The sequence below is a fragment of the Somniosus microcephalus genome, chromosome 22, assembly GCF_052327205.1.
Source record: "Somniosus microcephalus isolate GS21.2 chromosome 22, FLI_Smic_1.0, whole genome shotgun sequence".
NCBI classification, from domain to species: domain Eukaryota; kingdom Metazoa; phylum Chordata; class Chondrichthyes; order Squaliformes; family Somniosidae; genus Somniosus; species Somniosus microcephalus.
Window position 1 is genome coordinate 53,971,260 of NC_141008.1, and position 14,252 is coordinate 53,985,511.

General features: G+C 48.2%; 1 protein-coding gene across 1 annotated transcript in view; it reads right to left on the reverse strand.

The window, feature by feature from the left end:
• The window catches only part of LOC147102385 (heparin cofactor 2-like), a 38,222-nt gene extending 25,310 nt beyond the window's left edge, over nt 1–12,912 (reverse strand). Inside the window, exon 1 of the mRNA XM_085964760.1 lies at nt 11,907–12,912. Within this exon, the coding sequence (XP_085820886.1) occupies nt 11,907–12,717 (811 nt within the window). The 5' untranslated portion in view covers nt 12,718–12,912. The remainder of the gene's footprint in view (nt 1–11,906) is intronic.
• Between the last annotated feature and the right edge of the window lie 1,340 nt (nt 12,913–14,252).

The window sequence follows — 14,252 nt, forward strand, 5'->3', positions numbered from 1 at the left end:
GCGTAAGATCCTTTTCTGATAGAAGCCGTTTCTGGGTTCCTTCACTTTGCAGCCCACACACAAACTTGTCCCTTAACGTATCTGCTAGTCCCGCTCCAAACTGGCAGTGTTTCGATAGCTTGCGCAGTTCCGTTAGGTACTCAGCATTGCTTTCGTCTTTGTGTTGGTTCCTTTTATGGAACTTAAATCGTTCTGCTATCAGCAGCGGTGTGGGGTTTAAGTGGTCCTGTAGGATTTCTACTATGCTTTCGAAATTCTTGTTCACCGGCTTCTCTGGGGTTATTAGGTTTCGCAGTAACCCATAAGTTTTTGCACCCATGGAATTTAACAAAACCAGTGCTTTCCTAGCATCTGGCACTTCATTTGCCCTGCAGTACACCTCAATACGTTCCACATATGTCGCCCAATCTTCGACTTCATTGTCGAACGTAGAGATACTGCCACTCTTCGGCATCCCTGGGTGTGATGTAACTGTCAAAAATGGCGTCTCCCGCGCTTCCCCTTCTTCTCCGCCGGCACAAAATGGCATCTACCGCGCTTTCCTTCCTTCCCGTGCTCACCCTTCTTCTCCGCTGCGGCTTCTAAAAATTGCGCCTCCCGCGCTCTTCCTTCTTCTCCGCGGCTCAATGGCGTCTCACGCGCTCTCCCTTCTTCTCCCTGCGGACACTGTTCAGCCCTTGAGCCCTGGCTGTGCTCTGCACTTTCTTTTTTTTTTTTTTTGTGCACCTTTCCCGTTTCCGCCGCTCGGTCCTGAACCCGGCTGTTGCTTTACCCTCTCTCTCTCCGTTTTGTTTTTCCTCGACGCAGCTCGGTTTTCAACCCCTGGCTGCGCCCTGTGTGCTTCACCCTCTGTCTTACCCCGTCGACGCTGCTCGGCTTTCTTTCCGCCGTCGGTCGGCTCCAGCCGCCACTGTCCGGGAAGGGTCTGCGCTGTACCTGTCGTCAGTCTATTGCTGATCGTCGTGGCTGGGGAACCAAGCCCGGCTCTCCACAGCCTCCCCTGCGATGTTCACTCTCTGCTGGACGACTGGGCGGTTGCTCGTGGTCGACGCCCGTGTTTCTGGCCTCGACTTTCTTCCACCGCCCTCCCGGAGCGAATCCTCGAAGGGAAATGCAGAGTTGCAGGTAGATTCGAATCGACACTCGTCGCCACTGTTAGATCCGTGATTCTGAGAGTATGATGTTTTTCAATAACCACACGGATGCTGTAACTTAACAATCAACAGGTATTTACTGGAGTAGGGTAGTCTCAAGACTGGGGTACAGAGGCATGCTCAAGGCTTATATACAGGTGTGGTCACTGCCGGTACTACAGTATACAGGAGCTGTAAAAGTAGTTCTCTCTTAAAGGTACATACACTACAGGTATGATCTGGTGGCCATTACAGAAACATGGCTGCAAGGTGACCATGACTGGGAACTAAACATCCAGGGGTATTTGACAATTAGGAAGGACAGACAGGAAGGAAAGGGAGGTGGGGTGGCTATGTTAATAAAGGATGGAATCACTGCAATAGTGAGAAATGATATTGGGTCAAAGGATCAGGATAGTGAAACAGTTTGGGTGGAGATAAGGAATAATAAGGGGAAAAAGTCACTAGTGGGCGTAGTCTATAGGCCTCCTAACAGTTGCAACTCTATTGGTCGGAGTATAAATCAGGAAATAGTTGTGGCTTGTAATAAGGGAACAGCTATAATCATGGGGGATTTTAACTTTCATATTGACTGGATAAATCAAATTGGGCAGGGCAGCCTTGAGGAAGAGTTCATAGAGTGCATTAGGGACGGGTTCCTTGAGCAGTATGTTACTGAACCAACCAGGGGGCAGGCAATCTTAGATCTGGTCCTGAGTAATGAGACAGAATTAATAAAAAATGTCCTAGTAAAGGATCCCCTTGGAATGAGTGAGCATAACATGGTTGAATTCCAAATTCAGTTGGAGGGTGAGAGAGTTGGATCTCAAACCAGCATACTAAGCTTAAATAAAGGAGACTATGAAGGTATGAGAGCAGCGTTGACAAAAGTGGACTGGGAAAATAGATTAAGGTGTAAGACGGTACATGAGCAGTGGTGTACATTCAAGGAGATATTTCACAACTTTCAAGAAAAGTATATTCCACTGAGGAAAAAGGGGCGTCAAAGAAAAGACAGCCATCCGTGGCTAAGTAAAGTAATAAAGGATAGTATCCGACTGAAAACAAGGGCATATAAAGTAGCCAAATCTAGTGGGAGGATCGAAGATTGGGAAGCATTTAAAAGCCAGCAAAGAATAACTAAAAGATTAATTAAGAAAGGGAAGATAGATTATGAAAGTAAACTAGCAAAAAATATAAAAACAGATAGCAAGAGTTTCTACAGTTATATAAAAAGAAAAAGGGTGTCTAAAGTGAATGTTGGTCCCTTAGAGGATGAGACCGGGAAATTAATGGTGGGGAACATGGAGATGGCAAAAACGCTGAACAAATATTTTGTATCAGTCTTTACAGTAGAGGACACTAAAAATATCCCAACACTGGACAAACGGGGCTATAGGGGGGGAGGAGCTAAACACGATTAAAATCACTAAGGAGGTGGTACTCGGTAAGATAATGGGACTAAAGGCGGATAAATCCCCTGGACCTGATGGCTTACATCCTAGGGTCTTGAGAGAAGTAGCGGTAGGGATTGCGGATGCATTGGTGGTAATTTTCCAAAACTCCCTGGATTCAGGAAAGGTCCCAGCAGATTGGAAAACTGCTAATGTAACGCCCTTATTTAAAAAGGGAGGTAGACAAAAGGCTGGAAACTATAGACCAGTTAGCCTAACATCTGTGGTTGGTAAAATGTTGGAGTGTAGGAATGGCTAGATTCCTAACTAAAGGACTGAGGTCGGGTCAGTCTATCTAACAAACGATGTTTAATACTAATCAACAGAGTTTAAAACGAAAACACAGGAGAACTACATTACAGGTCTGTACTCTTTGCTGGCTCCACGAGGACTGGCTAGGGCGGCTCCCCAGCCTGACGTCATGACGTCATCACGTTTTCCCGCCGCTGGAGGATCACGTGATCAACGTGATGACGTCATTGCGTTTGGTCTCATTCTTAAAGGGACCGCGCTATGTACATGCAATGATATGAACAAAGATACAGATTCATTCTGTAGCTAATAATTTGTTAAAGATAATTATGTACATTAGATCAGAGTCCCCTTGGTGGCTCCACCACATGTACCCCCCCAGAATTGTCTTTAACAGTAAAAGTCCATCGACTAGGAGGTCTGACAAGCCTATCAGAGCGACTCCTGTATCCTTGGAGTGGACATTGTTGAACAGCGGACGGGCTGGCGGATGGAAGCCTTCAGTCTGGCGTGGATGCAGCAGGAGGTCGACCACGTCGTGGTGGGTGTGCGGTCTCTACTGGCCGGTCGATGTCCAGGTGTGCCGGTTTGAGACGGTCAATGGATATGTGGTCGGGTTTACCACTGATGTCTACAGAGAAACTCTTGTCGCCTGTCTCCAGTACGCGAAAAGGGCCTGTGTAAGGGGCCTTGAGCGGATCCCTATGGGCATCATGACGAATGAATACAAATTCAGTATTCTTTAGCTCCGCTGGTACGTGTGAAGATGGAAGGCCGTGATGCGAAGTTGGGATAGGCGCAAAAGCCCTGGCTGTTTCCTGGCGGCTGCTGAGTTGGTCGGCTGCGGACCACGGCTCAGTTGGAAGCGGCAGGAAATCTCCCGGTACGCGGAGTGGCTGGCCATACACGAGCTCCGCGGCGGACGATTGCAGGTCCTCTTTGGGTGCCGTGCGGAGACCCAACATGACCCACAGAAGCTTATCCACCCATCCGGCGCCTTGGAGGCTGGCCCTCAGCGATGCCTTTAACGATCTGTAGAAACGTTCGCACAAACTGTTTGCTTGCGGGTGATAGGTCGTGGTGCGGTGAAGCTTGGTGCCGATAACCTGGGCCATAGCATTCCAGAGCTCGGAAGAGAACTGTGGACCGCGGTCTGAAGAAATGTCCGCCGGAACGCCAAAACGTGCGACCCACGAGGAGAGGAATGCTCTGGCGACATCAGCGGACATAGTAGACACCAGAGGAACTGCCTCTGGCCATCTAGTAGTACGATCGACCATGGTGAGGATGTGTGTGAACCCCTGCGACGGTGGAAGCAGCCCGACGAGGTCCACGTTGACATGGTCGAATCGACATTCTGGTACTGCGAACGTGGCCAATGGGGCCTTAACGCGACGTTGCACCTTAGACATTTGACAGACGACGCAGGTGTTAGCCCAGTCGCGGATATCCTTACGCATTCCTCTCCAGACGAACTTAGCTGACATTAATTTTTGAGATGCCTTCACGCCAGGATGCGAAAGCCCATGTATGGCGTCGGAAACTTTGCAGCGCCAGGCGACTGGAACGATCGGGCGGGGATCTCCCATGGAGACATCGCAGAGTAACGAGTTGCCTGCAGCGTGGAATTGCACATCGGTCGGTTGGAAGCTAGAGGTGTCGGTGCAATACGCCTGTGTTTCAGGGTCGGATGCCTGATCGGTAGCCATGAGGGCATAATCGATGCCCAGCTGGACCGCCCGTACGGTCGCACGAGAAAGGCAATCAGCTACCAAGTTGTCCTTGCCAGCTACATGTTGGACGTCTGTCGTGAATTCTGAAATGAAAGTTAGCTGTCGCTGCTGTCGAGCTGGCCACAGTTCGGCGGTCTTGGCCATGGCGAAGGTCAGTGGTTTGTGATCTACAAACGCAGCGAAGGGACATCCTTCTAACAAAAAACGGAAATGGCGGATAGCCAGGAACAGCGCCAGCAACTCCCGGTCGAAAGTGCTGTATTTGCGTTCGTTGCGCCGGAGTTGGCGGCTGAAAAATGCCAGTGGTTGCCACGTCCCGTTGACCCACCGTTCCTGCGCAGCGCCTATGGCATAGTCGGAAGCGTCGGTGGTAAGGGCGATGGTGGCACCTGGCAGAGGGTGCGCCAACATAGTTGCATTGGCTAGAGCGGTTTTTGTGTTGTCGAAAGCGTTGTCCATTTCGACCGTCCAGGCTATTGTATCCTTTCCGGCCTTGCCTTTGAGGACCTCATAGAGGGGCTGCATGAGTCGTGCTGCCTTGGGCACAAAGCAGTGGTAGAAATTCACCATGCCCAGGAATTCTTGAAGAGCCTTGGTGGACTGCGGCCTTGGGAATGCCGTAATTGCTTCGACCTTTGACTGCAGCGGAATTGCGCCCTCTGAAGTAATGCGGTGGCCCAAGAAGTCAATCTGTTGTAGGCCGAACTGACACTTGGCTGGGTTGATTATGAGGCCATGTTGGCTGAGGCGCCGAAAGAGGGTGCGGAGATGGCAGACGTGTTCCTCTTTGGTAGAGCTGGCTATCAGGATGTCGTCAAGGTAGACAAATAAAAAGGGAAGATCCCGCAGGACCGAGTCCATTAGTCGTTGAAAAGCCTGTGCGGCGTTCTTGAGCCCAAATGGCATCCGTAGAAACTCGAACAGTCCAAAGGGAGTGATGACAGCCGTTTTCTGGACGTCCTGCGGGTGTACGGGAACTTGGTGGTAGCCACGGACGAGGTCGACCTTGGAGAAAATTGAGTTTCCCGCCAAATGGGCGGAGAAATCCTGTATATGCGGGATCGGGTACCGATCGGGAGTAGTGGCGTCATTAAGGCGTCGGTAGTCCCTGCATGGCCGCCATCCACCACCGGGCTTCGGGACGATGTGGAGAAGCGAGGACCAGGGACTATTCGACCAGCGAATAATCCCCAGCCGTTCCATCGTGGCAAACTCTGCCTTCGCAGCCGCGAGCTTGCCGGGTTCCAGGCGCCGAGCTCACGTGTAAACCGGAGAGCCAGTCGTAGTAATGTGGTGTTCGACACCATGCGTGGTGGCCGAGGAGGAGAAAGTGGGCTTGGTCAGCTCTGGGAATGCACCTAATAGGCGAGTGAACTTGTCCGGCGAGGACAACGCGCAGGAGACAGTGTGCGACATTGCGGAACTGCGGAAGCAAGGGATGGAGTGGAAGGTGGCCGCGTTGACCAATCGACGATTTCTTACATCCACCAAGAAGCTGTTGGCGCATAAGAAATCCGCGCCGAGGATGGCTTGCGAAACCTTGGCTGTAATAAATTCCCACTGAAACCGTTGCCCGCCGAAGCACACCTGGACCCGCCGTTTGCCAAAGGTACAAATGGCCCCGCCATTAGCTGCCTCGAGGGAGAGGCCGTGCATCCCAGACTGAATATCGAGTGCTGAGGCAGGAAGGATGCTACACTGCACCCCGGTGTTGCATAAAAAGCGCCGGCCTGAGAGGGAATCTGTAATGTAGAGGAGCTTCCCGGAATTTCCAATCGCCATCGCGGCTGCGGAACGTCCCTCAGACTCGGTCCTCCTTTTCTGGAGTTGCTGCTGGTGTTGATGTCAGTTTTTTTTAGGCGTGAAACTGCAGGGAGGGCGGCAGCCTCTGGCTTTCGCGCCGAAACGGGCATGGTAAAAACACAAGCCGGAGGATGGAGGCGTCGGGGCGGCGCTCGCGGGGGAGGGGTGCCTCGTGGCGGCGCAGGTTTGCTGCGTGACCGCATAAATCGTATCTGCTTCTGCAGCAAGTGCTGCGCAATCTGTGGCTTCCGATCTGGCGAGGGCAGCCTGAACCTGCTTGGGTAGTTGACTCAGGAATAGCTCCCGAAAGAGGAAACATTGTGGTTCTGAGCCAAGGAGCGTGAGCATCTGGCTCATTAACTCAGATGGCTTGGAATCGCCAAGCCCGGGCAAAGCGAGTAGCCGGCGGGCACGCTCCGCCTTCGTGAGCCTGAAGACCTGTATTAACCGCGCTTTAAGAGTATTATACTTGCTGTCAACCGGGGGATTTTCGAGCAGGCTGATGATCCGTGAGGCAGTGGAGCTGTCGAGTGCGGAGACCACGTAAAGGTAACGGGTCTGATCCGCAATGATGTTTCGGAGATTGAATTGTGCTTCTGCTTGGACGAACCAAGAGGCCGCCTGTTGTTCCCAAAACTGTGGGAGCTTCAAAGCCACGGAGTTCGCTTCCATGTTTCGTCGCGCTTCGCTTCTTCCGCTAAAATTGTTCACGAAAATTCTGGGTCACCACTGTAGGAATGGCTAGATTCCTAACTAAAGGACTGAGGTCGAGTCAGTCTATCAAACAAATGATGTTTAATACTAATCAACAGAGTTTAAAACGAAAACACAGGAGAACTACATTACAGGTCTTTACTCTTTGCTGGCTCCACGAGGACTGGCTAGGGCGGCTCCCCAGCCTGACGTCATGACGTCATCACGTTTTCCCGCCGCTGGAGGACCACGTGATCAACGTGATGACGTCATCGCGTTTGGTCTCATTCTTAAAGGGACCGCGCTATGTACATGCAATGATATGAACAAAGATACAGATTCATTCTGTAGCTAATAATTTGTTAAAGATAATTATGTACATTAGATCAGAGTCCCCCTGGTGGCTCCACCACAGGAGTCCATTATTAAGGAAGCAGTAACAGGACATTTGGATAAGCATAATTTAATCGGACGGAGTCAACATGGTTTTATGAAGGGGAAGTCATGTTTGACAAATTTGCTCGAATTCTTTGAGGACGTAACAAACAGGGTGGATAAAGGGGAACCAGTGGATGTGGTGTATTTGGACTTCCAAAAGGCATTTGACAAGGTGCCACACAAAAGATTACTGCACAAGATAAAAAATATCACGGGATTGGGGGTAATATACTGGCATGGGTGGAAGATTGGCTATCTAACAGAAAACAGAGAGTTGGGAGAAATGGTTCATTCTCGGGTTGGCAATCAGTAACTAGTGGTGTTCCGCAGGGGTCAGTGCTGGGACCCCAACTCTTTACAATCTATATTAACGATTTGGAGGAAGGGACCAAGTGCAACATATCCAAGTTTGCCGACGATACAAAGATGGGAGGGAAAGCAGTGAGTGAGGAGGACATGAAAAACCTGCAAAAGGGCATAGACAGGCTAAGTGAGTGGGCAGAAATTTGGCAGATGGAATATAATGTTGGAAAGTGTGAGGTTATGCACTTTGGCAGAAAAAATCAAAGAGCAAGTTATTATCTAAATGGAGAGAAACTGCAAAGTGCTACAGTACAAAGGGACCTGGGGGTCCTGGTGCATGAAACACAGAAGGTTAGTATGCAGGTACAGCAGGTGATCAGGAAGGCCAATGGAATCTTGGCTTTTATTGCAAGGGGGATGGAGTACAAAAGCAGGGAAGTCTTGCTTCAGTTATACAGGGTACTGGTGAGGCCACACCTGGAATACTGCGTACAGTTTTGGTTTCCATATTTAAAAAAAGATATACTTGCTCTCGAGGCAGTTCAGAGAAGGTTCACTCGGTTGATTCCGGAGGTGAGGAGGTTGACTTATGAGGAAAGGTTGAGTAGGTTGGGCCTCTACTCATTGGAATTCAGAAGAATGAGAGGCGATCTTATCGAAACATATAAGATTGTGAGGGGGCTTGATCGGGTGGATGCGGTGAGGATGTTTCCACTGATGGGTGAGGCTAGAACTAGGGGGCATAATCTTAGAATAAGGGGCTGCTCTTTCAAAACTGAGATGAGGAGAAACTTCTTCACTCAGAGAGCTGTGGAAGCTGCGACATTAAATAAATTTAAAACGGAGATAGACAGTTTCCTAGCTGATAAGGGAATTAGGGGTTACGGGGAGCGGGCAGGGAAGTGGACGTGAGTCTAGGTTCGGATCAGCCATGATCCTATTGAATGGCGGAGCAGGCCCGAGGGGCTGTATGGCCTACTCCTGCTCCTACTTCTTATGTTCTTATGTAATTAAAAATTTAAAAATTGACATTTTTACATTAATTAAAACCTGAAGGAATGAGTCTGCACACTTGCAATAGTTAATTTACAGTGCCAGAGAGGTTGGCTGGTAAGTAATTAACACTTATCACGCAGTACTTAGACTGAAACGGACAAGACTTAACCTTGTGTGGAGAGTTTAGTTCGTATCTACCGCGCAAATACAGCAACCTCATGCCATTCAATGCATCTCAATGGTGAGCCAGGCGGCGAGAAAGTGGCAGAAAACGTTAGTGGGAGTGGTATATAGACCTCCAAACAGTAATACGGAGGTTGGGGATGGCATTAAACGGGAAATTAGAGACGCGTGCAATAAGGGCACAGCAGTCATCATGGGTGACTTTAATTTACATATAGATTGGGCTAACCAAATTAGTAAAAATACTGTGGAGGAGGAATTCCTAGAATGTTTACGGGATGGTTTTCTGGAACAATATGTCGAGGAACCAACCAGAGATCAGGCCATCTTAGACTGGGTATTATGTAATGAGAGAGGATTAATTAGCAATCTTGTTGTACGAGGCCCCTTGGGTCAGAGCGATCATAATATGATAGAATTCTTCATTAGGATGGAGAATGAAGTAGTTGACTCGGAGACTAGGGTCCTGAATTTAAATAAAGGAAACTACGATGGTATGAGGTGCGAATTGGGTAGGATTGATTGGGGAATGTCACTCAAAGGGTTGACGGTGGATAGGCAATGGCAAACATTCAAAGACCGCATGGATGAACTACAGAAGTTGTTCATCCCAGTTTGGGATAAGAATAAAACAAAAAGGGTGACTCAACCGTGGCTAACAAGGGAAATTAGGGATAGCATAAGATCCAAGGAGAGGGCATATAAATTGGCCAGAAAAAGCAGTAACCCTGAGGATTGGGAGCAGTTTAGGATTCAACAAAGGAGGACAAAGGGATTAATTAAGAAGGGGAAAATAGAATATGAAAGTAAGCTTTCAGGGAACATAAAAACTGACTGTAAGAGCTTTTGTAGATATGTGAAGAGAAAAAGATTAGTGAAATCAAGTGTAGGTCCCTTGCAGTCAGAAGCAGGGGAAGTTATAATGGGGACCAAAGAAATGGCAGACCATTTAAATGCATATTTTGGTTCTGTCTTCACAAAGGAGGACACAAATAACCTCCCAGAGATGTTGGAGAACATAGGGTCTGATGAGAGGGAGGAACTGAAATAAATCAGTATTTGTAGGGAAATGGTGTTGGGGAAATTGATGGGATTGAAGGCCGATAAATCCCCAGGGCCTGAAAATCTACATCCTAGGGTACTTAAGGAAGTGGCCCTAGAAATAGTAGATGCATTGCTGATCATCTTCCAAAATTCACTGGAATCTGGAACTGTACCCATGGATTGGAGGGTAGCTAATGTTACCCCACTATTCAAAAAGGGTGGTAGAGAGAAAGCGGGGAATTACAGACCGGTAAGCCTGACATCGGTAGTGGGGAAAATGCTAGAGTCCATTATAAAGGATGTAATAGCTGAGCACTTGGAAAACAGTGACAGGATCGGACAAAGTCAACACGGATTTACAAAAGGTAAATCGTGCTTGACTAATCTACTGGAATTTTTTGAGGATGTAACTGGGAAAATAGATAAGGGAGAACCAGTAGATGTGGTGTATTTGGACTTTCAAAAGGCTTTCGATAAGGTCCCGCATAAGAGATTAGCATGTAAAGTTAAGGCACATGGGATTGGGGGCAAGGTATTGACTTGGATAGAGAACTGGTTGGTGGACAGAAAGCAGAGAGTAGGAATTAACGGGTCTTTTTCCGAGTGGCAGGCAGTGACTAGTGGGGTACCGCAGGGATCGGTCCTTGGACCCCAGCTATTCACAATATACATTAATGATCTAGATAAGGGAACTAGATGTAATATCTCCAAGTTTGCAGACGACACAAAGCTGGATGGGCGTGTGTGCTGTGAGGAGGATACCAAGAAACTCCAGGATGATTTGGACAGGTTGGGTGATTGGGCAGAAACGTGGCAGATGCAATATAACGTGGATAAATGCGAGGTTATCCACTTTGATGTCAAAAACAGAAAGGCAGACTATTATCTGAATGGCAATAGATTGGGAGAAGGGGAAGTGCAACGAGACCTGGGTGTCCTTGTGCACCAGTCGCTGAAGGTAAGCATGCAGGTGCAGCAGGCGGTGAAGAAGGCAAATGGTATGTTGGCCTTCATAGCAAAAGGGTTTGAGTACAGGAGCAAGGATGTCCTGCTGCAGTTGTACAGGGCCTTGGTGAGACCACACCTTGAGTACTGCATGCAGTTTTGGTCACCTTATCTGAGGATGTTCTTGCCATGGAAGGATTCCGGGGAAGATTCACAAGGCTGATCCCTGGGATGGCAGGAATGACGTATGAGGAGAGATTGGGTCGATTGGGCTTATACTCGCTGGAGTTTAGAAGAATGAGAGGGGATCTCATCGAAACTTATAAAATTCTGACAGGTCTGGACAAACTAGATGCAGGTAGAATGTTCCCGATGGTCGGAGAGTCCAGAACCAGGGGTCATAGTCTAAGGATAAGGGGTAAGCCATTTAGGACAGAGATGAGGAAGAATTTCTTCACCCAGAGAGTGGTGAACCTGTGGAATTCTCTACCACAGAAGGCGGTTGAGGCCAAGTCTTTAAATATATTCAAGAAGGAGTTAGATATATTTCTTAGAGCTAAAGGTATCAAGGGATATGGGGAGAAGGCAGGTACCGGGTACTGAGTTTGGATGATCAGCCATGATCTCATCAAATGGCGGAGCAGGCTCGAGGGGCCGAATGGCCTACTCCTGCTCCTATCTTCTATGTTTCTATGAGATGCCGTTCTCGCGAAGCTAATGGCGGAGCGGCACAACTCGGACTTTTGGATTTCCACGTTTAACCGCGCATCTGCCCCTCACCTGAAGTTGCTGTACCATTTGCGCATAAATAACGGCGAGCACCATTAGGCTCATTGTTACTTTGATAACAAATTCTGGCCCAATATATATCTGTACAAATGTGTCTTAATGAATAGTTAGAGTGACGACTTGTATCCTGAAACACTGACCTTTGAAGTGAAGTGCCTGGTAGATGAGCATCACCGTTTGAGGGTCAATGTCCTCCACCACATCCTGAAGTCTCCCCTTTGTGACCTTGGAAATGAGTTGGTTGAACTTGGTGATGGTTTGGGGGTCCGAGAAGTCCACAGACTCTGCGTGCGCTCCGTAGTAATGTTTTAACCACTCCTTAAAGGTTTTCCTGATCTTCAGCCCTTCCTTGATGTAGACGCCGGAGAAATCTTTCAGCGTGTATCCAAAGTCGTGCTTGAAGAGCCTGTGGATGAGCTTGTGGAAGACATCATGCAGGATCTCGCTGCCAAACCCTGGCTTGGTGTTGACAAAATGATCAAAGCCGAGAGCTCGGGAGATCTGCTCCTGGGTCCTGTTACCAGCCCCCACCGTTACCATGGCCATCATGCTGGAGAGCCCGAACGGAGAGAAGACCACATTCTTGGCACCTGACTGGGACCTCAGCAAGCTCCTGTAGAAATTGAACGCAAAATCGGTGTTGACCAAGGACAAGCGCTGGACCCGAGATTTGCCCCTGAATTGTTTACGTATGGAATCTGAGTTCTTGGGAGCTGAAAATTGCTTCTTGTTTACAAACGCGTCTTCCGGAAAGCCATAGTTGTCTTCTTCATCTTCGTAGTCTTCAAATTCAGCGTAGTCATACTCTTCCAGTTCAGGGACGTTGAGCTCTCTGGTCAGAGTGTTGCTTTCTATCGGCCCCACATGCCCAGTATCTAGGCTAGCGGCAGCTGTTGTTGTGCTGAAGAAACACAGGCCACACAGCAGAAAGCAAAACCAAGTAAACGTCATCTTACTTTCTTCAAGCACTCACCGATCGGTTAGCAGCACCCCCGCTTTGTCCCAGGCTTTAAAGAAAAGAAGTCTGTAATTTTTGGGGAGAACCTCCTTTTAAATCCAAACAGCAGAGAGCATTCCACTCCCTCCAGCGTGGAACTGAACTTAAGCTCCACTTCCCAAATTATCTTGGTTTTTTTTTTAATCACAGCTGTTGCACAACATGAGGTGACCCCGTAGGCTAAATAAATCCCATAGGTTAAAGGCAGGCGCACAGGAATTCCCTAAACTGCGCCAAAAAAACTGAAATTAATTAAGAGCAGAGTAAGACCCTTCTACTCACTGTTTTGACAGAAAGAAGACTTCCTTACTTTAAAGTGTTTCTAGCATTTGGTGCAGGATTAGATAAAGTTGTAGGTTTCTTTTCCATCACTAACCGTTTCCATGTGTAGGGTGTAGTTACTTTCTCGAAACCAAAGAAAACAGCTGCCAAATGTTTTCTGCTTTGGCATAGCCTTGACAATCTCTTTACAACAAATGTTACTGAACAGAATTCTGTTGGCTGTTGGTTGTAAAGCACTTTGAAGTCCATGAAAAGCGCTATGTAAAATGCAAGTCTCTCTATCTTACTTTTTCTTGATTTTGAATAGTTTCCACGATATTTCCACTGTATTCACTAGAGTTTAGAAGAATGACAGGGGATCTCATTGAAACGTATAAAATTCTGACAGGGCTAGACAGACTGGATGCAGGGAGGATGTTTCCCCTGGCTGGGTGGGGAGTCTAGAACGAGGGGTCACAGTCTCAGGATACGGGGCAGGGCGTTTAGGACTGAGATGAGGAGAAATTTCTTCCCTCAGAGGGTGGTGAACCTGTGGAATTCTCTACCACAGGAGGCTGTGGAGGCCAAGTCATTGAATATATTTAAGAAGGAGATATAGATTCCTGGACACAAAAGGCATCAAGGGGTATGGGGAGAGAGCAGGAATACGGTATTGAGATAGAGGATCAGTCATGATCATATTGAATGGTGGAGCAGGTTCGAAGGGCCGAATGGCCTATGACGTAAGAAAACGACTAGGCATTTGGTCTAAGCGTTAAACAAAGCTTTAATCAACTGCTTTACAACATGGAGGTCTAGTTGTGTCCTTCACTAGTTTCTGTTAAGAACGTCCTGCGCAAGCTGGGCCCGTGCCCGAGTATTTATACTCTCCCTGGACAGCGCCACCCGTAGGCTGCTCAGTATTATTTCATAAGTCTTTCTTTCATGAATGACTGATTCATGTCAGCCTACCCCTGCTATTTTTCTATGTTTCTATGTTTTTTCTATGTTTCCGCAGTGACTCTGTGACACATCATATTGAAATAGAAATGGGCAGCGCAGGTCATGGACTCCGACTCACAACCCTCCACTAGAACATTAGAATATAAGAGCAATCGAATTAGGAGCGGGAGTCGGCCATACGGCCCCTTGAGCCTGCTCCACCATTCAATAAGATCATGGCTGATCTTCGACCTCAACTCCACTTTCGCCCCCTCATCCCCATACC